Source organism: Entelurus aequoreus, linkage group LG03 (assembly GCF_033978785.1).
Source record: "Entelurus aequoreus isolate RoL-2023_Sb linkage group LG03, RoL_Eaeq_v1.1, whole genome shotgun sequence".
Lineage (NCBI taxonomy): Eukaryota > Metazoa > Chordata > Actinopteri > Syngnathiformes > Syngnathidae > Entelurus > Entelurus aequoreus.
In genome coordinates this window covers 38,802,199-38,824,906 of record NC_084733.1, presented here as the reverse complement: position 1 = coordinate 38,824,906, position 22,708 = coordinate 38,802,199, and the positions used below count along the sequence as shown (strand labels likewise).

The 22,708-nt window shown below is 39.5% G+C and overlaps 1 protein-coding gene across 2 annotated transcripts in view; it reads left to right on the top strand.

Annotated features, from left to right (window-relative positions):
* The window catches only part of LOC133646439 (peroxidasin), a 105,527-nt gene that overhangs the window by 28,863 nt on the left and 53,956 nt on the right, over positions 1-22,708 (top strand). Inside the window, exons 2-4 of one of the 2 annotated variants that reach the window (XM_062041787.1) lie at positions 8,373-8,444; positions 15,047-15,118; positions 21,810-21,881. In XM_062041787.1, the coding sequence (XP_061897771.1) occupies positions 8,373-8,444; positions 15,047-15,118; positions 21,810-21,881 (216 nt within the window). The remainder of the gene's footprint in view (positions 1-8,372; positions 8,445-15,046; positions 15,119-21,809; positions 21,882-22,708) is intronic. The other variant, XM_062041788.1, reaches the window with a different exon arrangement.

The window sequence follows — 22,708 nt, the reverse complement described above, 5'->3', positions numbered from 1 at the left end:
TGAGTTTCCTCAGAAGGGTGGCTGGCATCTCCCTAAGAGATAGGGTGAGAAGTTCAGTCACCCGAGAGAGACTCGGAGTAGAGCCGCTGCTCCTTCGCTTGGAAAGGAGCCAGCTTAGGTGGTTCGGGCATCTCGTGCGGATGCCTCACGAGCGTCTCCCTAGGGAGGTCCTCGTTGCACGTCCCACTGGGAGGAGGCCCCGCGGCAGGCCAAGGACCAGATGGGGGGATTACATCTCCTCTCTGGCCTGGGAACGCTTCGGGATTCCCCAGGAGGAAGTCGCAAATGTTGCTTTGGAGAGGGAAGTCTGGGGGTCTTTGCTGGAGCTGTTGTCCCCGCGACCCGATTCCGGATAAGCGGTTGAAGATGGATGGATGGATGGATATTACACATACACAGCGGCCCTCAGACACATGTTTTTCTCTCAATGTGGCCCCTGAGTCAAAATAATTGCCCAGGTCTGTAGAGGCTAAAATTTTTCAGGAATGCCATGGGTCAGAGGATTCCTGTGGGATGGGAGTCCATTTTGCTAATAATCTTGTGATTGGGACAGTACAAGATTAAACATGTCTATGGATGTTCTCATTACAAGATTAAACATTTACCCGGAGCAGACGGGAGTGGGAACCCAAGCAGGAACCAACCAATAGAAAATAAAAGCTAGGACAGGCATCTCCATTTTGTAGTTTTCTTTTAATACTTCCACACTGTAACATATGCCAAAAGAACGACACGACCCAAAGGCCAAAAGTGTTTCTCGCTGCTGCTTTCCACCATCACTAGAGGGAGCGCCATCAGAGATGTGATAAAATATGTATGATGGGACTAGGGATATAATGATAAACGGTAATAATGATAACCGCGGTAAAACTCTCGACTGTTAGTATTACCATTTAAAATTATTGAAAAAACGTGATGTATAACAGCACTTTGATAAACTCATGAACTGACTGCCGGAAGCTTGCTAGCTTAAATGTCCCCATTAAAAACAACATACCTTAATTTAAATGTACATAAACACTAGGGCTGCGAATCTTTGGGTGTCCCACGATTCGATTCAATATCGATTCTTGGGGTCACGATTCGATTCAAAATCTATTTTTTTCGATTCAACGCGATTCTCGATTCAAAAACTATATTTTCCCGATTCAAAACGATTCTCTATTCATTCAATACATAGGATTTCAACAGGATCTACCCCAGTCTGCTGACATGCAAGCAGGGTAGTAGATTTTTGTAAAAAGCTTTTATAATTGTAAAGTACAATGTTTTATCAATTGATTGCAATAATGTAAATTTGTTTTAACTATTAAATGAACCAAAAATATGACTTATTTTATCTTTGTGAAAATATTGGACACAGTGTGTTGTCAAGCTTATGAGATGCGATGCAAGTGTAAGCCATTGCGACACTATAGTTGTTGTTTTTTTTTCGTTGTTTTTTTTAATAAATGTCTAATGATAATGTCAATGAGGGGTTTTTAATCACTGCTATGTTGAAATTGTAACTAATATTGATACTGTTGTTGATAATATACATTTTTGTTTCACTACTTTTGGTTTGTTCTGTGTCGTGTTTGTGTCTCCTCTCAAATGCTCTGTTTATTGCAGTTCTGTGTTGCTGGGTCGGGTTTGGTTTTGGAATTGGATTGCATTGCTTTGGTATTGCTGTGTATTGTTTTGTTGGATTGATTAATTTAAAAAAAGAAAAATTAAAAAATAAATAAATTAATAAAAAATAAAAATCGATTTTTTAAAAATGAGAATCAATTCTGAATCGCACAACGTGAGAATCGCGATTCAAATTCGAATCGATTTTTTCCCCACACCCCTAATAAACACATTGCTGTCTGAGAAACTAAGCTATTCAATTGTGCACATTGAACTTACAGGCTGTGCTCTCTTAAAACAGAGTGACCACTCTATACTCAGGAGTACAAGATGCAGGGGTTTTTACAGTGCGTTTCAGGATCGCTGAACAGAATAGAAAGCAACAATGCCCGCCAGAAATAATAAATAATATTGCAATAATAATTTGTATTATTAAATATCGGTATTTATCTACAGATATTTAAAACAATACAAGTTTTTATTAAAACAGATAAAATACCATTAAATAGCCATTAAAACAGATAATATCAAGACTCAAACACTATCAGTGAAGCATAAGAAACACAAAATATGCAAAATAGTGGTTTTCTGACAGTGTGTCTAAATATTGTAGTTATTAAAAAAAATAACTTGGGCAAAAGATTTCACTGTTGTTTGAGCACATTCAACAACACCGCAATAATATTGATAACTATGATAATTTTGGTCACAATAACCGTAATAAGAAAATTTCATATCATTATATGTGATAGTAATATCAAAAATATGTATTTTTAAGGATTTTTATATGTATCCCCAATATTTGCTGCGTTTTGCTAACCTAAACCAAGGTATTAGTGGGGATTTACTGTATTAGCCCCCTTTCCCATGTCTTTTGTATCAGAAAAACGGATGATGTGTAATAAAACCAGTTGTCCTTTGCAAACTAATCATTTTATGGTCCTGCGTCCAGCTGTTGGCAAGCCCGAAAGCTTTTCCTATAAAGTGATGAATATGTTATGTTATTTAGCATGCCAACATGTTCAGATTACATGTATCACTCCCTGCAAGCATGCATGCACTCATTAACATGTGTTCTAACATCATTGCACCAACTATGTTATTAACTAATAACTCCTGCCGAATTAATTTCTCCATCCCTCCCCCTCACAAAGAGCTGATGCATCAAACACTCCCTACAGCTGCAGACAACGCTCAACTTGACTTGATTCAGCCTTTTCTGCATGGAAACACAGTCATTGCAATCATCAAAGTTCATGTCAACTCCTTCAAGATCATAAACAACATTTTTACAGACATGCGCTCACATTTCATTGACACCACATGTAAGAAGAAGTCATATCTCCTGCTCAGTCAGTCTTTTTCTTTCAAACAACAACACGCATGTACCGTATTTTTAGGAGTATAAGTCGCTCCGGAGTATAAGTCGCACCGGACGAAAATGCATAATAAAGAAGGAAAAAAATATATATAAGTCACACTGGAGTATATGTCGCATTTTTTGGGGAAATTTATTTGATAAAACCCAACACCAAGAATAGACATTTGAAAGGCAATTTAAAATAAATAAAGAATAGTGAACAACAGGCTGAATAAGTTTATGTTATATGACGCATAAATAACCAACTGAGAACGTGCCTGGTATGTTAACGTAACATATTATGGTAAGAGTCATTCAAATAACTATAACATATAGAACATGCTATACGTTTACCAAACAATCTGTCACTCCTAATCGCTAAATCCGATAAAATCTTATACGTCTAGTCTCTTACGTGAATGAGCTAAATAATATTACTTGATATTTTACGGTAATGTGTTAATAATTTCACACATAAGGCGCTCCTGAGTATAAGTCGCACCCCCGGCCAAACTATGAAAAAAACTGCGACTTATAGTCCGAAAAATACGGTAGTATTTTTTCTCTTCCAGATAACAGTTTCAGAATTCTAATACTCAGCTGTTTTTTAGTAAGGAATCTTTATTTGATATGCAACCCTGTGTCACCTATATCACTTGTCGAGAAAAATACGAATCAGCATAACAATGGATTGTTTGTCTTTAACCAAATAAGGCAAAATGGAGTGCACTACTTGTCTGCAGCCTGCAGAGGCGATGCAGTTTCAGTCTGTTTCCTGCACAAAGAAGAACATAAAGTTCCCATGGCTTGTCAACACACATCTCTATTTTAGTTTTATTATTGTCTGATTGTTTGTCTGTTTTTTTGTTGTTGTTTTTTTAAACATGAGGATATTCCTGACCGCACTTATTTTATTGACCCTCAAGGGACACATGCAGACTTTTTACCCACATCTTGTGATTTTATTGTATGGGGTTTTAACAGGAAAACAAAAAACCCCTGTATACTGAAAGCTAGAGCTTATCCTCGCTGACGCATTTTTGAAAACCACTTCCATTAACACACATTCAATCAGTGAGTCGGAATTGATTTTACGTGTGGCTGGATTTAAAACAAATCCATGTGTTGTACATCACAACTTATTTTTTTAAATGTTTATTAACTGTTATTTATCTAAATAGTTAGGTATTAAGCAGGAAAATAATATTTGATATTAAATAGGGATGGGCACAATAGAGTAAAAAGAGTGAAATTGATTGTTGATATTGTGAAACTTTTCAGGTGAAATACAGTACACTGCTTGGCTGGAACCAGCAGAGCAGTTACGTTGAGCATAGTTTAGGATAGGGTAGTTAAATGTGTTTAGAGGGTGGGATATAATCCTTACAAAACGTTTGCGCCCGCTAGGAAGCCGCGTAAAGGTTCCAAACAGCCCCTTTACAAAGTTGGACATTTTATTGGCAAGAAGTTTAATCCAATTTCTGTACAATTGCAGTAAATACAAATAAATAATTTGCCTGAAAGGGACAAACGGTAGAAAATGGATGGATGGATGAATAACATTTGTTTGTACTTTTTGTACTTAGATTTTTGACTCTGTTTGTGCGATTTAATTATTACTGTCATACAGTGTACATAGGGATGATGCTCGAAACCGGTTTTCCCGGTTGTTCGATAAGAAAAGAACCGAGTCTTCGGACTCGAATCCCTTTTTGAGAACCAGTACCCGTTATCGAGACCACTATAGTAAAGAAAAAGAGTTGGTTCTTTAATCGAATCCCTGAGAACGAATCCCTTCCCACAGGAAATGCCCTGTGGGACGCAATGTTATGCCCATTTGACTGTAGACTCTTACTACGCGTCATTAGTTTTGGCACTTCCGGGTTGGCGAGTCAATTCAGTTCATGAGACAATTGAGAAGTAGACAACTTGTGTTAGCTCCTACAAGCCTTGGAAAAAATAAGTCTGTAAGTAAACTGTTTAACTTGTTTATATAACTCAATATTAAGGTGGAAAGTGTTTCAATTTGATAGTAAGATGTCTATTGAAAAACGATTTTTGTGCACTGTTTCAATGGATGTTTTGAGGACTTAAAATGGCTGCCAGTCGTGTATTTCTACAATCGAAATAGTTTCAACACTCAGAAGTATTTGTTTGATGATAGTACTGTATATTTGTGTGAAGTTAATATTTACATATTGTGTATTACATTTCAGTATGTTAATTGAATCACATAGCTTATACATTTGTCATTGTGTGTATTTCAGTTTAAAAAAATACAAAATAACATTCTAGTGCAAGACAAAAGTAAAGACAGGAAAAGACAAAGCAAGATAAACAACAATAAAGAGCCTAAATGGATTAATCTGCTTTGGAACTTTATTAGACGTCTTGGATTGTTTGTTAGCTGTCTGCCAAGCTGTATAACCTCAACACGTATAGTGAGGGCAGAACAGGCAATATGCAATTATTGCCAGGCTTCGCTCTCATGTAAGGGAAGAAGAATTGTTGATTGATGACTGTGGTGTTCTTAGTGTCATAGTGTGTGTAGTTAGTATGAAATGAACATGAAACTATCGACAATGCACATATCTTTTTTGCTATTATTGTAGGTTCCTATCACTCTGTCCAAGCTGTTGTTTCTTTCTTTGGTGGTATTGTAATAAACCATTATCATTGGTTTCTGGTTTCTGATCTTCTCGTAAGAAGGAGGTCCAGTTGAACTTTTGAAAAGCCCCAGTGTTGCCTACAATGGGATGCTTCACAGACCAAGGTAGATTTGTACTATCTTCAAGAGGTTGGATTACATGCATACAGAAATGTCACTGTCCATTGTGTATGTGATCACTAAAGTTCATTAATGATCAACTCCCATAATCCTAATCATTTAGCGTATTGATTGACAAAACGGTCATCCTTCCTGCTAATGGATTTTTTTTCATTGATGTGAAAATTTACTTTCCACCAATTCTATAAACAACAATATAATTATTCATTGTAGGCTGGTTTAAATCTGCTGTTTACCATGCAGATAATCCCGGTGCTTTATTTTATTAAGGAACTCTAACCCTCAGTAAAAATGGTGCTTATGTGTTCAAGACTGCATTAGATTGGTGCTGCTTGAACTAGCATGTAGTTCTCTGCATGCCTTCTTAGAGGTCCGTAGGCGGGACAGTCAATGCCTCAGCATGCCCGGGAAAGTGCACTCTTCATCCTGTTGCCTTGTTTTCCCAAGGGTGGTGGTCCTTTTCACACCTCTGTGATTCCTACGCTTTTCCACCGAGGACCCTTGCCTCCATTTACAACACATTTGACAGTTTGACATTTTCTAAGTGCTATAATCTGCCGAAATGGTTGTGGTCTAAAAGTGGTTATGGTTCTCAGCACATGGATGTTCAACTTTTTAAATACACTCACGAGAAATAACACTATTCCTATAGCTGATGAAATGTCCAAACTAACTCTAAATGAAATAAGTCAGCACATGAAAAAGTTTCTCTCACTTTGATTGGATCCATATGTGTAGGGGCTAGTACAGAGAGTGACCTATGCAGATTTGACTGGCTATGAAGCCAGTGGATTTTGTTATTGGGCCCATACTCAGAAATACTAGAGAGCAAAACCTTTGAAAGTTGTTTATTGTGCTGTCCCTGTTGTGTGTACATTGAAATAGGCTGCTGGATAAATATAGCAAACAGATTGCATTTGCCTCCCTGGGCTCGGGGTCTTTCTGTGTGGAGTTTGCATGTTCTCCCTGTGACTGTGTGGGTTTCCTCCGGGTACTCCGGCTTTCACCCACCTTTTAAAAACTAAATTGGCCTTAGTATGTGAATGTGAGTGTGAATGTTGTCTGTCTATCTGTGTTGGCCCTGTGATGAGGTGGTGACTTGTCCAGGATATACCCCGCCTTCCGCACAAATGGAGCGTGGAGTGTGTTTGATTACATTTCAATGGAGAACATCCTTATCACAATTGCAATTTGGCAGTGACCCCGTGTTTTGTTTTCTAAGGTCACAAAGATTTGAATAGAAGGTGCAATATGTTCTCCCGTCATACTCTTGATGCAAATGCTTGTTTTGTCACCTACTTCAGGGCGGTGTCATAGACCAGGGATTCTCAAACTGTGGTACTACTCGTGGTATGTGGGGTCTATCTAGCAGTACCTGCTGGAACTCCCTAAGAACTGCCATCCATCAGGCGTGCGTGCGTGCGTGCGTGCGTGCGTGCGTGCGTGCGTGCGTGCGTGCGTGTGTAAAGCTCGCCAGGGATGTTACTCGGGGACGGCGTGGCGAAGTTGGTAGAGTGGCCTGGCCAGCAATCGGAGGGTTGCTGGTTACTGGGGTTGAATCCCCACCTTCTACCATCCTAGTCACGTCCGTTGTGTCCTTGGGCAAGACACTTCACCCTTGCTCCTGATGGCTGCTGGTTAGCGCCTTGCATGGCAGCTCCCGCCATCAGTGTGTGAATGTGTGTGTGAATGGGTGAATGTGGAAATACTGTCAAAGCGCTTTGAGTACCTTGAAGGTAGAAAAGCGCTATACAAGTATAACCCATTTATCATTTATTTATTTATTTACTTCAATCAATCAATCAATCAATGTTTATTTATATAGCCCTAAATCACAAGTGTCTCAAAGGGCTGTACAAGCCACAACGACATCCTCGGTACAGAGCCCACTTCTGCGTTGTTGCTTGCTACAAATACTAAAATAAACTGTCTTTTTTTTTCACGAGTCAAGTGAGTGCCGTCACAGACGCCTGCCTGTGGGAGTTGATGGACAGCAAAACTCAAAGACGTTCCGCGGTGTTGCCGTTCAGCAGCCACTGGGTATCTCGAATAGCAGGACCGGGTTTATTTGCTTCTGCTCTTTTGGAAGGACAGAATAAACTGTTTGTGGTTCGCTTTACTACAACTCCCCTTATCGCGTGATTATGCGCAGATTCGTGAGATGTAGTGGAAGTCCGCCTTATTTTGGTGCACGGCAGAGCCACAACAGTCCACATCAGATTGGCGGTGGGGATTGGCAGATGGCAGAGACGTTTGGTGGCGGTGTCGTTCAGCAGTCGTTCTGCGTTTCGTGGAAATCCAGGGTAATTCGACTGATGAACTGAAATGTTTTGCAGGAACTCTGTCGTCATTCCACATCCTTTTTAAATTAGGGGTTCATTGAGAGGGATGCTGCAATTCCTATGGCAAGCCCTGTGGTTATTATCTTTGAGGCAAATGCTATATAAATGTTTCCTTCGTGATTAGAAGCTTGACAAGAGCATTTTTGTGAGATGAGTCATGTGGTCTATTATCCTCCATGATCATTACATGACATGACATTTGTACTTAATATTCTTTCTTTTTCAGTGTCACTTTCCTGGAATATAATTTATACTTCCTTTTGCATTGCAGGGATCTGAGATTCAACAAAATCAAGGATTTACAATCTGGATCTTTTAGCCGGTTGAAGAACCTCAACACACTGTAAGTTTAGTTTTGCATGCACACTTCTGATTTTTCATGTATACAAAAAACATTCAACCTAAATGGCTTTCTACAAGTAGTCATTTAAAAATATGCTCATTCTGGATAGAATACCCTTCACTCAAAGTTGTTTGTTTTACGCACAAAATCACACCAACATGTTTGCTGTGTTGTACTTTCACACATGTAGGTAGGTGAGCTCGGTAAATGTGGAGGAATTTATTTTCCCAGTGATACAGAAGACCATTAATCATTAAATAGTTAGCTAATTGTCTCTTTGCAGTTTAAGGGCATGCATAACACAGCAGTTGTAAGTTTTGAATAGTTTGAATATTGACATGAGAATGTACATCACATAGTTCACTCATTATCGGTCTTTCTTACCGTGTCAGACATGGGCAAGATTTGCTTTCCTTTCCCCTGCTGTCCTGCCCTACACTGAACATTTGTGTTTGACCTGTTTACTTACGCTATTATCACTTAAACAGTGCTGTATTCAACTTGTGTACTATTTAGAGTTTGTTTATTCATTCATATTGGCGGTTGTAATTAAGAAGAGTGATCTTGTTAAAGTCATTCTGTGACTTGGCTATTTTGTGCATGACCAATCATGCCCTGCCAAAGGAGTGGAAGTGTACAGAACTGGAACGTGGAACAGAGTTCTCATTTAACTAAACATTTCTGACTTTAGGTGTGAAGGGTGAGTACAGTACATTCCTAGATACCCTTTACACCTGATTGCAGGAAAGACTGCTTTCTGTCAGACTTGAAATGAAAAACGTTTTTTCTTTTTCAAATTGACGTCACAATCTGGGTTTTGTTTGATGAGGACTTGAGTTAATTGTCTGTTATTGTTATTTATTCAGTTTTGCCTTTCACTTTGGCTGACTGACTGGTAGTGTTACTTCGCCTCTCACCATAAATACAAATAATATAGTTAATACAGTGCATCCAGAAAGTATTCCCACATTTTATGTTACAGCTGTGTTGCAAAAGTGAATAAATTAATTTTTGTCCTTCTCTAAATTCTACAAACAAAACCACATGATGACAATGTGTTATTTTGCGATTTTTGCAAATTTATTAAAAATAAAAAACTAAGAAATCACAAGTACATTAGTATTCACAGGAACCCAGGCACCGCTCATCACCAGGCCAATACCATCCCTGCAGTGAAGCATGGTGGGGGTGGATGCTTTTCAGTGGCAGGAACTGGTTGACTAGTCATAATTGACGGAAAGATGAGGGCAGCAATGTACAAAGTTGTCCTGTATAAAAACCGGTTGCAGAGTGCTCTTGAACTCAAACTGGGGCAACGTTTCATCTTTCAGCAGGACAATGGCCCTAAGCACATAGCCAAGTTATTAAAGTAATGGCTTCAAGACAACTATGTAAATGTCTTTGAGTGGCCTAGCCAGAGCCCAGACTCGAATCTGATTGAACATCTCTGGAGAGATCTGAAAATGGCTGCGCAACGACACTTGATGGAGCTTGAGAGGTGCTGCAAAGAAAAATTGCCAAAAGTTAGGTGTGCCAAGTTTGTGGTATTGTATTCAAAAAAACTTGAGACTGTAATTACTGCCAAAGAAGCATCAGTAAAGTAGTGAGCAAAGGCAGTGAATACCTATGTACATGTGATTTCCATCCTTCCATCTTCTTCCGCTTATCCGAAGTTGGGTCGCGTGGGCAGCAGTCTAAGCAGACAAGCCCAGACTTTCCTCTCCCCAGCTACTTTGTCCAGCTCTTTCCGGGAGATCCTGATGCGTTCCCAGGCCAGCTCTTCACCATGTCCTGGGTCTTCCAAGAGGTCTCCTACCAGGGAGGCATTAGGGGGCCATTCTGACCAAATGCCCGAAACACTTCATCTGGCCCCTTTCGATGTGGAGGAGCAGCGGCTTTACTCTGAGCTCCTCCTGAATGACAGAGCTTCTCACCCTATCTCTAAGGGAGAGCCCCGCCACTGGACGAAGGAAACTACTTTCGGCCGCTTGTACCCGCGATCTTGTCTTTTCAGTTATAACCAAATGCTCATGACTATAGGTAAGGTTAGGGGCGTAGATCAACCAGTAAATTGAGAGCTTTGCCTTCCGGCTTAGCTCCTTTTTCACCACGAGGACCGAAGCAGGACCCGCATCACTGCAGACGCCTGTCGATCTCACGATCCACTCTTCCCTCACTCGTGAACAAGACCCTGAGGTACTTGAACTCCTCCACTTTGGGAAAGATCTCCTTCCCAACCCGGAGATGGCACTCCACCCTTTTCCGAGCGAGAACCATTCACTCAGACTTGGAAGTGCGGATTTTCATCCCAGTCGCTTCACACTCAGCTGTGAACCAATCCAGTGAGAGCTGAAGATCCTGGCCGAATGAAGCCAGCAGGCCCACATTATCCGCAAAAAGCAGAGACCTAATCCTGCAGCCACCAAACTGGATCTCCTCAACGCCCTGACTGCACCTCCAAATTCTGTCCATAAAAGCTGTAAACAGAATCGATGACAAAGTGCAGCACTGACAGAGTCCAAACCTCACTGCAAATGGGTCCGACTTACTGCCGGTAATGCGGACCAAGCTCTAACACTGATCATACAGGGAGTGGACTGCCACAATCAGACGGTCCGATACCCCATACTCTCTGAGCACTCAGATTACCTCCACGGAAGACACTGACCAGGCTTCGATAGGCTGACTCAACAATAGAGGCACGGAACATGGTCGTCTGGGACTCAATGTCCAGAGCCTCCCTCGTGACATGTTCAAAGTTCTTCCATAGGTGGGAACTGAAACTCTCTGACATGAGACTCTGCCAGACGTTCCCAGCAGACCCTCACTAGGCGTGTCTGCCAGGTCTGTCCGGCAACCTTCCCCACCTTCGGAGCTGACTCAACACCAGGTAGTGATTGGTTGAAAGCTCTGCCCCTCTCTTCACCTAAGTGTCCAAAACATGAGACCGCATATCCGATGATACAACCACAAAGTCGATCATTGAACTTCGGCCTAGGGGGTCCTGGTGCCAAGTGCACATATGGACATCCTTGTGTTTGAACATGGTGTTTGTTATGGACAATCTGTGACGAGCACAAAAGTCCAATAACAAAACACCACACTGGTTCAGATCAGGACGGCCGTTTTTTCCAATCATGCCTCTCCAGGTCTCACTGTCAATGCAAACGTGAGCTTTGAAGTCCCCCAGTAGAACAAGGGAATTACCTGAGGGAGAAATTCCCAGTACTCCCTGTAGGGACTCCAAAAAGGGCGGAGACTCTGAACTGCTGTTTGGTGCGTAAGCACAAACAACAGTTAGAACCGGTCCCCCAACCCGGAGGCGGAGGGAAGCGACCCTCTCGTCCGCCTGGTTGAACTCCAACGTACAGGCTCTGAGCCGTGGGGTAACGAGTATAGCCACCCTTGCCTGTTACCTCTCACTGCTGGCAACGCCAGAGTGGAAGAAAGTCCAGCACCTGTCAAGAAGACGAGTTCCAGAGACCTTGCTGTGCGTCGAAGTGTGACAGACTAGATCCAGCCGGAACTTCTCTACCTCGCGCACCAGCTCAGGCGTATTCTTCCCCAGCGAGTTGACGTTCCACGTCCCATGAGCTAGCTTCTGTAATCGAGGATCGAACCGCCAAGGGCCCTGCCTTTGACTTCAGCCCAACTCACAGAGCACTCTACTTCTATAGCCCCTCCTACGGGTGGTAAGTCCATTTGGAAGGGGACCCACGTTGCCTCTTTTTTGTGAATTGTACTCCTATGGAAAGAAACTTCATAAAATGTATATTCAAGTTTAAAGGATTGATATGTATTTGCTCGTTGAAAATGGCCCCGTGAAAATAGTACGTTTTTGCAACTGCTTCTTAAAAGAATCGGAATCGAGAATCATTGGGAACTGGAATCAAAACAAGGAAGCGGAGTCGCTACCGTAATCGTCCAAATCCAAACGATGCTCATTCTTACATGTAAGGTTGGGCATACTATTCACATTTGAATCAATACGGTACCAATTACTGGTACCTGGTACTGATACTCTGCGGTATATTTTTTCTTTTTTTTTGTGTGTTAATAAATATTCATTGTTGTTAATAATAAAATATTTTTATTGCCACATTTAAAAATGAGCTGATCATGATAACTGCTGTCCAGTTGTTATATCTTGATTCATTATTACATTTTGGAGTATCTTTTGTAGGTGTAACATTAAGTTGCAATTACAGTTGCGAGTCAAAGATGTTAGATGCCAGTAGTGTATTGTTTTGTTTTTTGTTAACCCTAAAAAGTGTTACTACTGTAAGTATTGTACTTACTACGCACAAGGCAAATGTATATTATCACCAAGATAGTGCATTTTTGGGAGAGTGGAGCCTTATTTGACTTACGTTAGAGTTTTTTTTAGTTGCTTTGTGGGCATTGAAAATTGCAACATTGCCGAAAGGTAATGTCTTCTCTCAGTGCCGCGAGAGTGATCGCAAAATGCCAAAGTGCAAAGAGCAACCGGGCGTGACGTCACACGAGGGCTTGGCCGATAAAACGATATGAAAATTGCAACATTGCCGAGAGGTAATTTGATTGAGTCAGCTCTCAGTGCTGCGGCGGTGAGCGCAGAATGCTGAAGTGCAAACAGCAACTAATAAAACGATATCAATATATATCGCACAAGACACGTGATTAATATGAATAAAAAATGCGTTTGATAAAACGTTCAATATATGCATATTTATATTTTGGGGTCATAAGAAACCGGAATGAATGAAGCATGGTTAAACGAATGAACAAAGGCACTCGTGGTGTGGTAACTTAGCAAAAAAAAACCTTAAGTAAACGGTGAGCAATGAGACACTTTGCACTATTTTATTACACTTTGTTAAAGCATTTCTATCATATTCCTTATTTTTGCAGCTTTATTTAAATACGTTATTGTTAAGGGTTTGTTGTGATTTTAGAATTTTGATTACTTTGATTGGTTGACTGTTTTCAATGGTTGTGTTGACGTTTCCTTTCCTTTCTGCCTTGATAGTTGAAGGGATTACATTCAGAGGAAGGTTACATTATAAATGAAAATGTTAACATTTAATGTATTTTTCTCACAGTCCGTATTTTCCATAGGTCATAAAAAATCTCAATAATTATGAGGGGTGTAACAATTTGTTTTGACAACGATTCAATTCGATATTTGTGGTTGCCAATACGATTCATGGATGATCTAATTTTTTTAGAACGATACGATCTGAAACCACTCAGTGATTAATTGTGTTCAATTCAGTAACTTTTTATCAAATAAAATCAACCAGTATGACTGTCAAATAAATACTGGATACTGGACACTGCAGGTGAAGTTTCTTATATCCTTGTTATTTTTGTAAGGGAACTAGGTATAAATGAACTATAGATACAAACAAGCAAAAAAACAACAATTAACATTGTATTTTAAAAAAGTGCAATCAACACTTTAGGTTGAATAAACAAGAGGAAACATTTTCTGCTCACAATTTCAACATTTAAGCAATTTTCAATAAAAGCACAGTAACCAACATTTTTAACAGTAGATTTACTTGTTTGTTCTCCTCACTGGTGTCGCCGATTAAGGACAGCGTCCCAGGTGTGCGGAAGCATGCATGCCCCCTCATCCCTGTTGACGGTATTGGGCCCTTGTTTCCTAATTTCCATAGCCTCCTTGATCCATCCCTAGTATGTATTTGTTTCTGATTAAATTACTTCTACTTGGCTGCTAGTTGCAAGGTGTTGTGTTCCGGAAGTCAGTGCGTCGCCTTAACTTCCTTCGCTGACACTTCCGTTGTGTCGGTTGCGTCTTTTGTGGCTTAAAGTTCTGTTGTGGCTTTATATTATTGTGTTGTGTGGTTTGTTGTTGTTGTGGCTTTTGCAACCGTGCTGTTGCTGAATGTTTTTGTGTTGTAATTTATGATAGTCTTGTGGCATTTGCAATTGTTATGATCTTTCTGGACCACCGTAGTTATCCGCCATTTTTGTTTTGATGGCGTCACAGATGGGGAAATAGAGTAAGCGTTTAAAACATGTATTATTAAAAGTGTTAAACATCATACAAAGTCTGTCATTCTTAAAACACATTTTTTTCTTTTTACTAGTATCGATAAAATGTATCGGTTACTCTTTGAAACGATCTTGGGTCGATATCTATCATACAGGAGGCAAACTTCCCAAGCACACATCGATATACTTAAAATTTAGGAATATAAATTGATCTTTTGATATATTGATCAATCGTTACACACCCCTAATAATTGATATCAACAAATTAAAACAACTTATCGTAATACAGTTTTCAGCCATATCACACATCCCTGCATCACGCACGAGGTACCGAAACATGGCACCATTTTACGTGAATTGGTACCCAGTAAGACCGGCAGGATTCGGTGAGAGCCACAAACATATCGGGTTTGGTACCCATCCATATGTACATGTTACTCATGTTGAAATTCAAAGACTAAATTCATCATTGAAAAAACACAGTATTAGTATCCAGAGAAGCACATACTCACCGTCTTACAAACATTGATTATCTTCTACTTCTTGCATAATGTACAAACTTACATTTGAGGAACCTCAAAGTAACTTTTTTTTTCTTGCAGCCTCCTTAACAACAATCATATACGAAGGATTCCCAGGGGGACATTTGAAGATTTGGAAAACCTCAAATATCTGTAAGTTGGCCTTATATCACTTCTGTCTTTTCTTTGCAGGTCATGGGATGTGTGTTGGGTGGTTAGCCTAAAATAACATGTCAAACTTTCAATTGGAGCGGAAAATGGATGACAGTTGCATTCCTTTGTCCATAAAATAATTTAAAAAGACTCATCTTTGTCAGAAACACTGCACATGACGTGAATGAGGCATTTGTGTCAGCTCACTTTTGTTATCACCTTCTGGTTTTGCAATGATCGACTCACTTCTGCCCAGTTTTGATTTAAACAGTCAGAAAGTTAACAATTCAACTTAATTAGTTTGCTGTGCGATACATCGTATTTAGAGCTTTGTGTTATTTAGTTTTTGACTAGTAATAGTGTTTCCCACAAAACTGCAATCTAATCATGGAGGCTGGGGCAGGGCTGTTTGATTATGCCATTATTCAATTTGCATAATTGTCTATGATGCATGTATTTGTTTAAAAAGGATACACAAATGTTATACATACAGTTAAAGACAAATATGTGTTATTATTTACAGTATCAACACATCTTGTCACACTATTCATTTTTGCTCTATTTTCCGTGTTTGTTTGTTTTTCCATTTAGTTTATTGTTCATCTACAATGCAACAGGGGCCAATGAATTAAAACAAGCTGCCGCCCGCAAATGGCCTCCTAGCCACACCTCACAATTTAGTTTAGCAGTTAGGCTGAAACGACGCGTCGACGTAGTCGACGTCATCGGTTACGTAAATACGTCGACGCCGTTTTTGTGCGTCGACGCGTCGCATATTTACGTCACACTACCGTCATGGCGGACCGCAAAGCAGATGGTGCGAGCGAGGGGGAAAAAATCACGCCAAAAGTCGTCAAAAGTGTGGGAGTATTTCAATACACGGCCTAATAATGTTGTTGTATGCACGCTGTGTCGAGCGGAAATGGCCTATCATAGCAGCACAGCGGCTATGAACGAACATTTGAAAAGAAAACCATCAACTAGTCAATCGTCCGCGTTAGCATAGTTGTCATCATTACACAAAAACATGAATGTGTCATTTGTATCTGCTAGGGGTGTAACGGTACGTGTTTTGTATTGAACCGTTTCGGTACGGGGCTTTCGGTTCGGTACGGGGGTGTACCGAACGAGTTTCTAAGCTAAAGCTAAAGTCTTAACAAGCTGCTTTGCTCCTTCTGCTTCTGTCTCAGCACGCAGCATTGTCCCACCCACACAACCATCTGATTGGTACACACAAAGCGTTATCAGCCAATCAGCAGTGCGTATTCAAAACGTTACCAGCCAATCAGCAGTGCGTATTCAGAGCGCATGTAGTCAGCGCTTCAGCGTCGAGCAGATAGGTGTTTAGCAGGTGAGCATCAGGCAGCGGACTCTCCCCAAATGATAATAAACACCTCCCAGTCAACTACTAGTAACATCACTATGAGCCCGTTGACCTTCTAGAAACTTAAACTGCAGCTCAGCTCACTCGCAGTCCTGGCTTGAGGTGAAGGCTAATTACCTCTCAGTTCCAGCCACATCGACCCCTTCTGAGCGCCTATTTTCAGCTGCTGGGAATATTATAAACAAGAAAAGAACCAGAGCATGTACACATGCTAAACTTTCTTCATTACAACTGTTAGTCACTCACTGGAATGAGTATAATTGGTTATTGTGTACTGTGTTGGACTGAATGTTTATTTTGCACATTTTAAAAGCAATACTTAATGTTTACAGTGCTCCAGAATATTTAGATTGGCACTTTTTTGTATTGGATGTTTATCTTTATTTTTGCACATTTTAGCAAATAAGCAATACTTTCACTTTTGTTGAAATGTTTACACTGTTGTTACAGAATATTTCGTTTTGCACTTTTTTGTATTGGATGTTTATCTTTATTTTTGCACATTTTAAAGCAAAATAAGCAATATTTTTACTTTTGAAATGCTTATACTATTGCAGAATATTAAGATTTGCACTGGATGTTTACTTTTATATTTGCACATTAAAAAGCAAATAAGATACTTTTAATTTTGTTAAATGTTAAAAGTATTAAATGTTTACATTGTTACAGAATATTTTGTCATGATGTTGTCAATGTTGACTGAGTGGCCATACTTCTTTTTTTGTGTAAATAAAAGCCATGCCTTTTGAAAAAACGGGCCTACATTTATTTTTCCATCTTCATTTTAAATAAATAAAAAAATCGGTAAAAGGAAAAATAATCTATAGATTAATCGAAAAAAAATAATCTATAGATTAACCGATTAATCGAAAAAAATAATCTATAGATTAATCGATAAAAAAATAATCGTTAGCTGCAGCCTTAAGGTAAACAGTCCTTTTAAAAAACTACCAACTTGAGGTTGTTTCCTGAGACTCCAGAATAAAAAAAGAAATAAGTAAAACTAAGCCCACAAAGGAAAACAAATAATATATGTATATACTATTACTTGTGAAGTGCATATACATGTAAAAATAATGTTAAATCAATAATACAACTTGATATAAACTGAGGAATAACAATTAAATCATACAGGACAAAGGCTATAACTTATGCCGCTAGCTTATTGCTAACATACAATTAAAAATCCAATTGACAGGATAACTATTATTAAAAATTAGCATCACAAACTTGTACAAACGTTTAACAAATTAGATGTGAACGTTCAAAATTTACATAAAACAGCAAATGCATTTTTACATACAAGGATACAGTTGAAAAACTTTGTAGAAACAAATATTGACTGCTAACGTCATACTACTTTGCCAGTCTGCTGCTCTGTACTGTGTCCTGCCTAGCCAAGGAAGCCTGTTGCGTAAAACCTCAAAATATAATTTACAAAACAAATAACGCGATCAATGTTATGTGGAACCTGACAGCCACATTCCTGTAACGCTAAATCTAAAAAAAAAAAAGAAAAATCAAGAAATGTATTTGCAGCGTAATGTATGGGAAACATGGAGTAACATGCTACCACTTTGTATCGTATAGTATTTGTATGTCGGTTAAGTACCATATTTCTCAGATTTTAAGACAGAAGATGCACTTGGCGTCTCGACTGTTGTTAAAACAATCACAACAATAACTGTTGAACTGCAAGTTTAGAAATAACTTCACCATGCCACCCTATATCTAATAAATTAGATAAGCAGAGTTAAGCATGTTGAGGGTTTGAAGGAAGTATTTTTTTCCTCCCTCTCTTTTCAGGCCAGTGGCCCTTCAACATGTGAGTACATGTTCCCTCCTGCCGTACAGTATATCGTCGCGATTCACACTTTAATTAAATGTTTTGGCATTTCATGAACTGCTTTAATGACAGAACAGGTCTCCCTTGAAAGTACAGTTTATCTAAACCCTGCACCATTGTTCTGACCTTTGTGATTAGTGTAAAGTGTATCCTATCTGTATGGTTGCACCTCCAGCACCATCTTTGTTCTTCCCTTTGAATACAGTCTCCCTCTCAGCTTTCATGTGCACCAAATCTAATCTAAAAGATAACCCCAGCGCCTCAGTGGTCACTGCACTAAACAGGTCAAATTGAGGTTACATAGCATTCTGAAAATACTTAGTCTTTTAAACATGTAGTGTACCATATACTGCAATCATAGAAACAAATGTTCTTTGTTCATCAAAATCAACTGATAGTAATTGTACCTCCTGCATTTTCTGTGTGTACATGTTTTCTAAAGATTTCAAATATAAAGTAGATGAAAACACATACAGTACATTAAGGCAGAGCTGTTCAACTAAAAAAATAAAATGTTCTGGGGGCTGCATTTCCACAAAGCAAAAGACTGGAAGGCCACACTTCCCCCTTTGCTATTATTCTTATATACTGCATTCCTAAGAACCAGCATTCTCTGTAGTGGACATTTGATTTAGGTCTGAGTTACAAATTGTGGTAAAAAAACAGCCAAAATTGTCAATGCAAGGATCTGTAATTCCTTAGGAGTTTTACTTGCTGTTTTTAAGGTCCTGTACAGAAAAGATGGTCATAGATCACCTATATGCCATTGTAGTTTTTAAAAGTTTTTAACTGAACTCTGATCTGATCTCTCTTTTAGAATACATTGACATGTTGGGCAGTTTTCAAGTTTGTCTAACTTAGATATTTTAAAGCCCCACTTCAGAACTTTCAGCTTTGGTTGTTTTTGGCTGCGCCAGTGGACCAAAGCAGTAATGTTTTACCAGAAGGAAGACCACATTTCCATTGAGGAGTAGCGCTTATAGCATCAAACTGACATGATGTCTACTGTAATATTTTTTTGTTTTATTTCATCCATTTTAAGGTCAAATTGGCACGGATTACAAATATTACATGTCTAATGGCTATGTTGATGTTAAATAGCAGACACTATCTAGAAATGGGCTTACTTATCTGTAAAGCAAATTCCCCACATTTGTAGTTTTTTGTGTGGCAGTGTTCCTGCTACCCTCCTCAAAGTTCCTAAGTGCCAGTGAGAGCAATACAGACCCCCTCAGGCCATGACAGAGGTGTCATTCAACTAGTTGTAAGCCGATGTATCATCCCAAAAGTTATGAAAATATTTTATGAAGGTTGAAAAGTTACTTAGTGATGCTTTAACTTCGACATGACTGAATGTCATGATGATCTCAATGACAATTATTTACTAGTATCTCCGACAAACACACTCTTAAAATCTTGTTAAAAAAATCCACATGAGTGGACACAGTTACAGCTGCAAAGGCAGGAAGCAACTCCATATTTTCTCCCCTTAACGATTCCTAAAGGCGTAACTGGCAGGAGCCTCAACAGTTAAGTCCATGTTCTGCAAGTGCAATGAATCTGCAACCGATCACCTCAAAAACTCATTATGCGTGACGTCACACAAGACATCAGCAAACCTCATGGGACGTCAGCTCAAGCTTTAGTTCAGAGAAGCACACAAGTGCTGATTCTTAACTAGCCTCGCTGCATTTTAGTTACTTAACAGGGTATATTGCCAAATACAACATATGTTCCAATGCTGCCTTGGAACAGATTGTTTTCAACTTTGAAAGTTTCACCGTAATTTCCTGACTTTTAAACTGACCTAAACCATTATGTTTAATTCACTTTAGTTAGGATTTATCTCAACATGCCTATCCCTTAAAATATTTATTTCTCCCCCATTTGTTCCACTCCTTGCTTAAACCTGATAGCACGGATATGCTATAGCAATGAAGAAAGAATGCAATGATTAAAGGGTGTTTGTTTTTCCATGCGCTGCGTCCTAGTGCAGCGGGAAGATCCGTATCTGTCGTCGCGGGTACTATTGTGGAACGTGCAAAAATAAAAACAGGACATAAGAGTACAGACAGCTGTAAGAAATTGTTTTTCTTGTATCATATTTCTTTTGGCATGTAAAAAGGATAGGGAACATGTATGCGTCAGGAGGGTTTTTTGTCACGGAGCAAAGCCAAATTCCTTAATCTGTCTTTTACAGGCATTGAAATGCTTGAAAATTAACCATCAGGAAAGAGTTTTTTTTACTTCAGTGCCTTTTTTAAAAAATTTTTAGAAATGTTCAAAATTAAATATTAGTAGACATTTTTATACATTACATCAATGTTTAAAAAAAGTAAATAAATCCAAATGTATTTATAAAGCCCTTAATCACAAATGTGAAGTGAGGTGAATTATATTTATATCGCGCTGACTCAAAGCGCTTTATATTGTGTAACCCAATATCTAAGTTACAATTTTGAACCAGTGTGGGTGGCACTGGGAGCAGGTGGGTAAAGTGTCTTGCCCGAGGACACAACAACAGTGACTAGGCTGGCAGAAGCAGGGATCGAACCTGGAACCCTCAAGTTGCTGGCACGGCCACTCTACCAACCGAGCTATACCGCCCAATGTCTCAAAGGGCTTTACAAAATCACAAAGACATCACCTGATCAAAACCCCCATTCGGGTAAGGAAAAACTCAAAAGACCCCAATTGAGGAAAAAGAGGGGACCTCAGATGTAGGGACCCCCATTCCAGGTGATCCGTTGCAACGGATGTCGATTGGATATGATTATTAATCCAGTCAATTGAGGGATCTTCTTCCTGGCTCAATGACATACAGACAACCCTTTTCGGATGAGAGGCAAAACGTTTTCTAAGACAAACCAAACAGTCCAGTTGCGATCGATTGAATGCCCTGAGATTACTATGACCTGGATGAAAGAGTACATTCATAGAAACAGACAAATATTGCATTGTATTCAATTAAATCCCAGGTAAGTGTTTATTTAGTTTTAAGTTTTTTACAACAAAATCAAAACACACAAACAATACCCTCTGACAGTAATTCAAGTTGCATATTTTTAACTGAGGTTTGTTACCAAATACTGTAGGGTTCCTTGTCCTATAGAGTTATGTAACTGCTAATTGGCAGTGAGTGTTGTGATGGTTTCACAGCTGTATTGTGAACACAAACAAATACAGTCAAGTTTTCCACAGCTCTCTACAATTGTGGTATGTTTCATTGTTATGTGGTCTGCAGCTAAAGAGAGAACAAACAGCAAAAGAAGCACATTAGCAACCCTGTTCCAAGTACAGATGTGCAAATTGAAAACAGCCTATGCCAGCCTCGTTTACAATTCTGCACTAAGGCCGACCTCACTTGCAGACTCTTATTTTATTTGAACTGCCCCATTGTCTTAACTGCCAGGCAGATGTGTGAGTGTGTTACTAATGTTACTGGTTATCTCTCCTTTCAGCTATTTGTACAAGAATGAAATCCAATCAATTGACAGACAAGCATTTAAGGGGCTTGTCTCTCTTGAGCAACTGTAAGTGACCAACTTTTTCGACACCTTTTCCATTGTCCTCCCTGCTGCTGCTCCTCCCGCCTACTGTCTCTTCGTCCCCCGCCCACTACCTCTCCAAAACAGCTGCTGCCAAGCAGTCATGAAGAATGTAAAGGTCTACATTTTCATAAGTAATTCCATGACATGACTATGCAGGCCTTCCACAGGTATCATGATAGCACTATGTTCTTTATGAGCATATATACAGTATTTATTCCTCCCCATTTGCACCGCTATTCACCCTCCCTGCTCCACCATGCATGCCGTGTGTGCGCACCCACCCTTGTATGACGCGCTGACGCCCTTTGACCCTTTCTGCATGACTCGCATGTCTTTTAGCTTGGACGACAGATATGCAGCAGCAACCCCCGCAATCCTCACGCGCAGCTTGTAGCATGATGTTCGTGCTAGCGCCAATAATGCCATCATAGTCCCGAGCTGAAGCATTAGTGTTGCTACTGAAACTTCAGAAAGACTTGATGCACTTTTTATTGTCAATTCCTTCATGATGGGGATTGCTCATTCTGAGAATACTTTACCATGTTAAAAGGATTTTTTTTAATTCTGTGTCATAAAATGTGTCTGTCAATCAAGAGACAAGTTCAATGTTTGCAACAAAAAATCCTTACTTGGACTTATGATTGTAATGATATTTTTATTTAACCATAACATGGCATCAATGTGGTTTATACCCACAACTTCCTTGGGCTCGCTGTCATCTGTGACTTCACTTAACTGCATTAGCAGAGAACAAACGCCCTTTTCACTAAATCCTAATTCCAACAGCAGGCACCGTGCCCAACAGATGT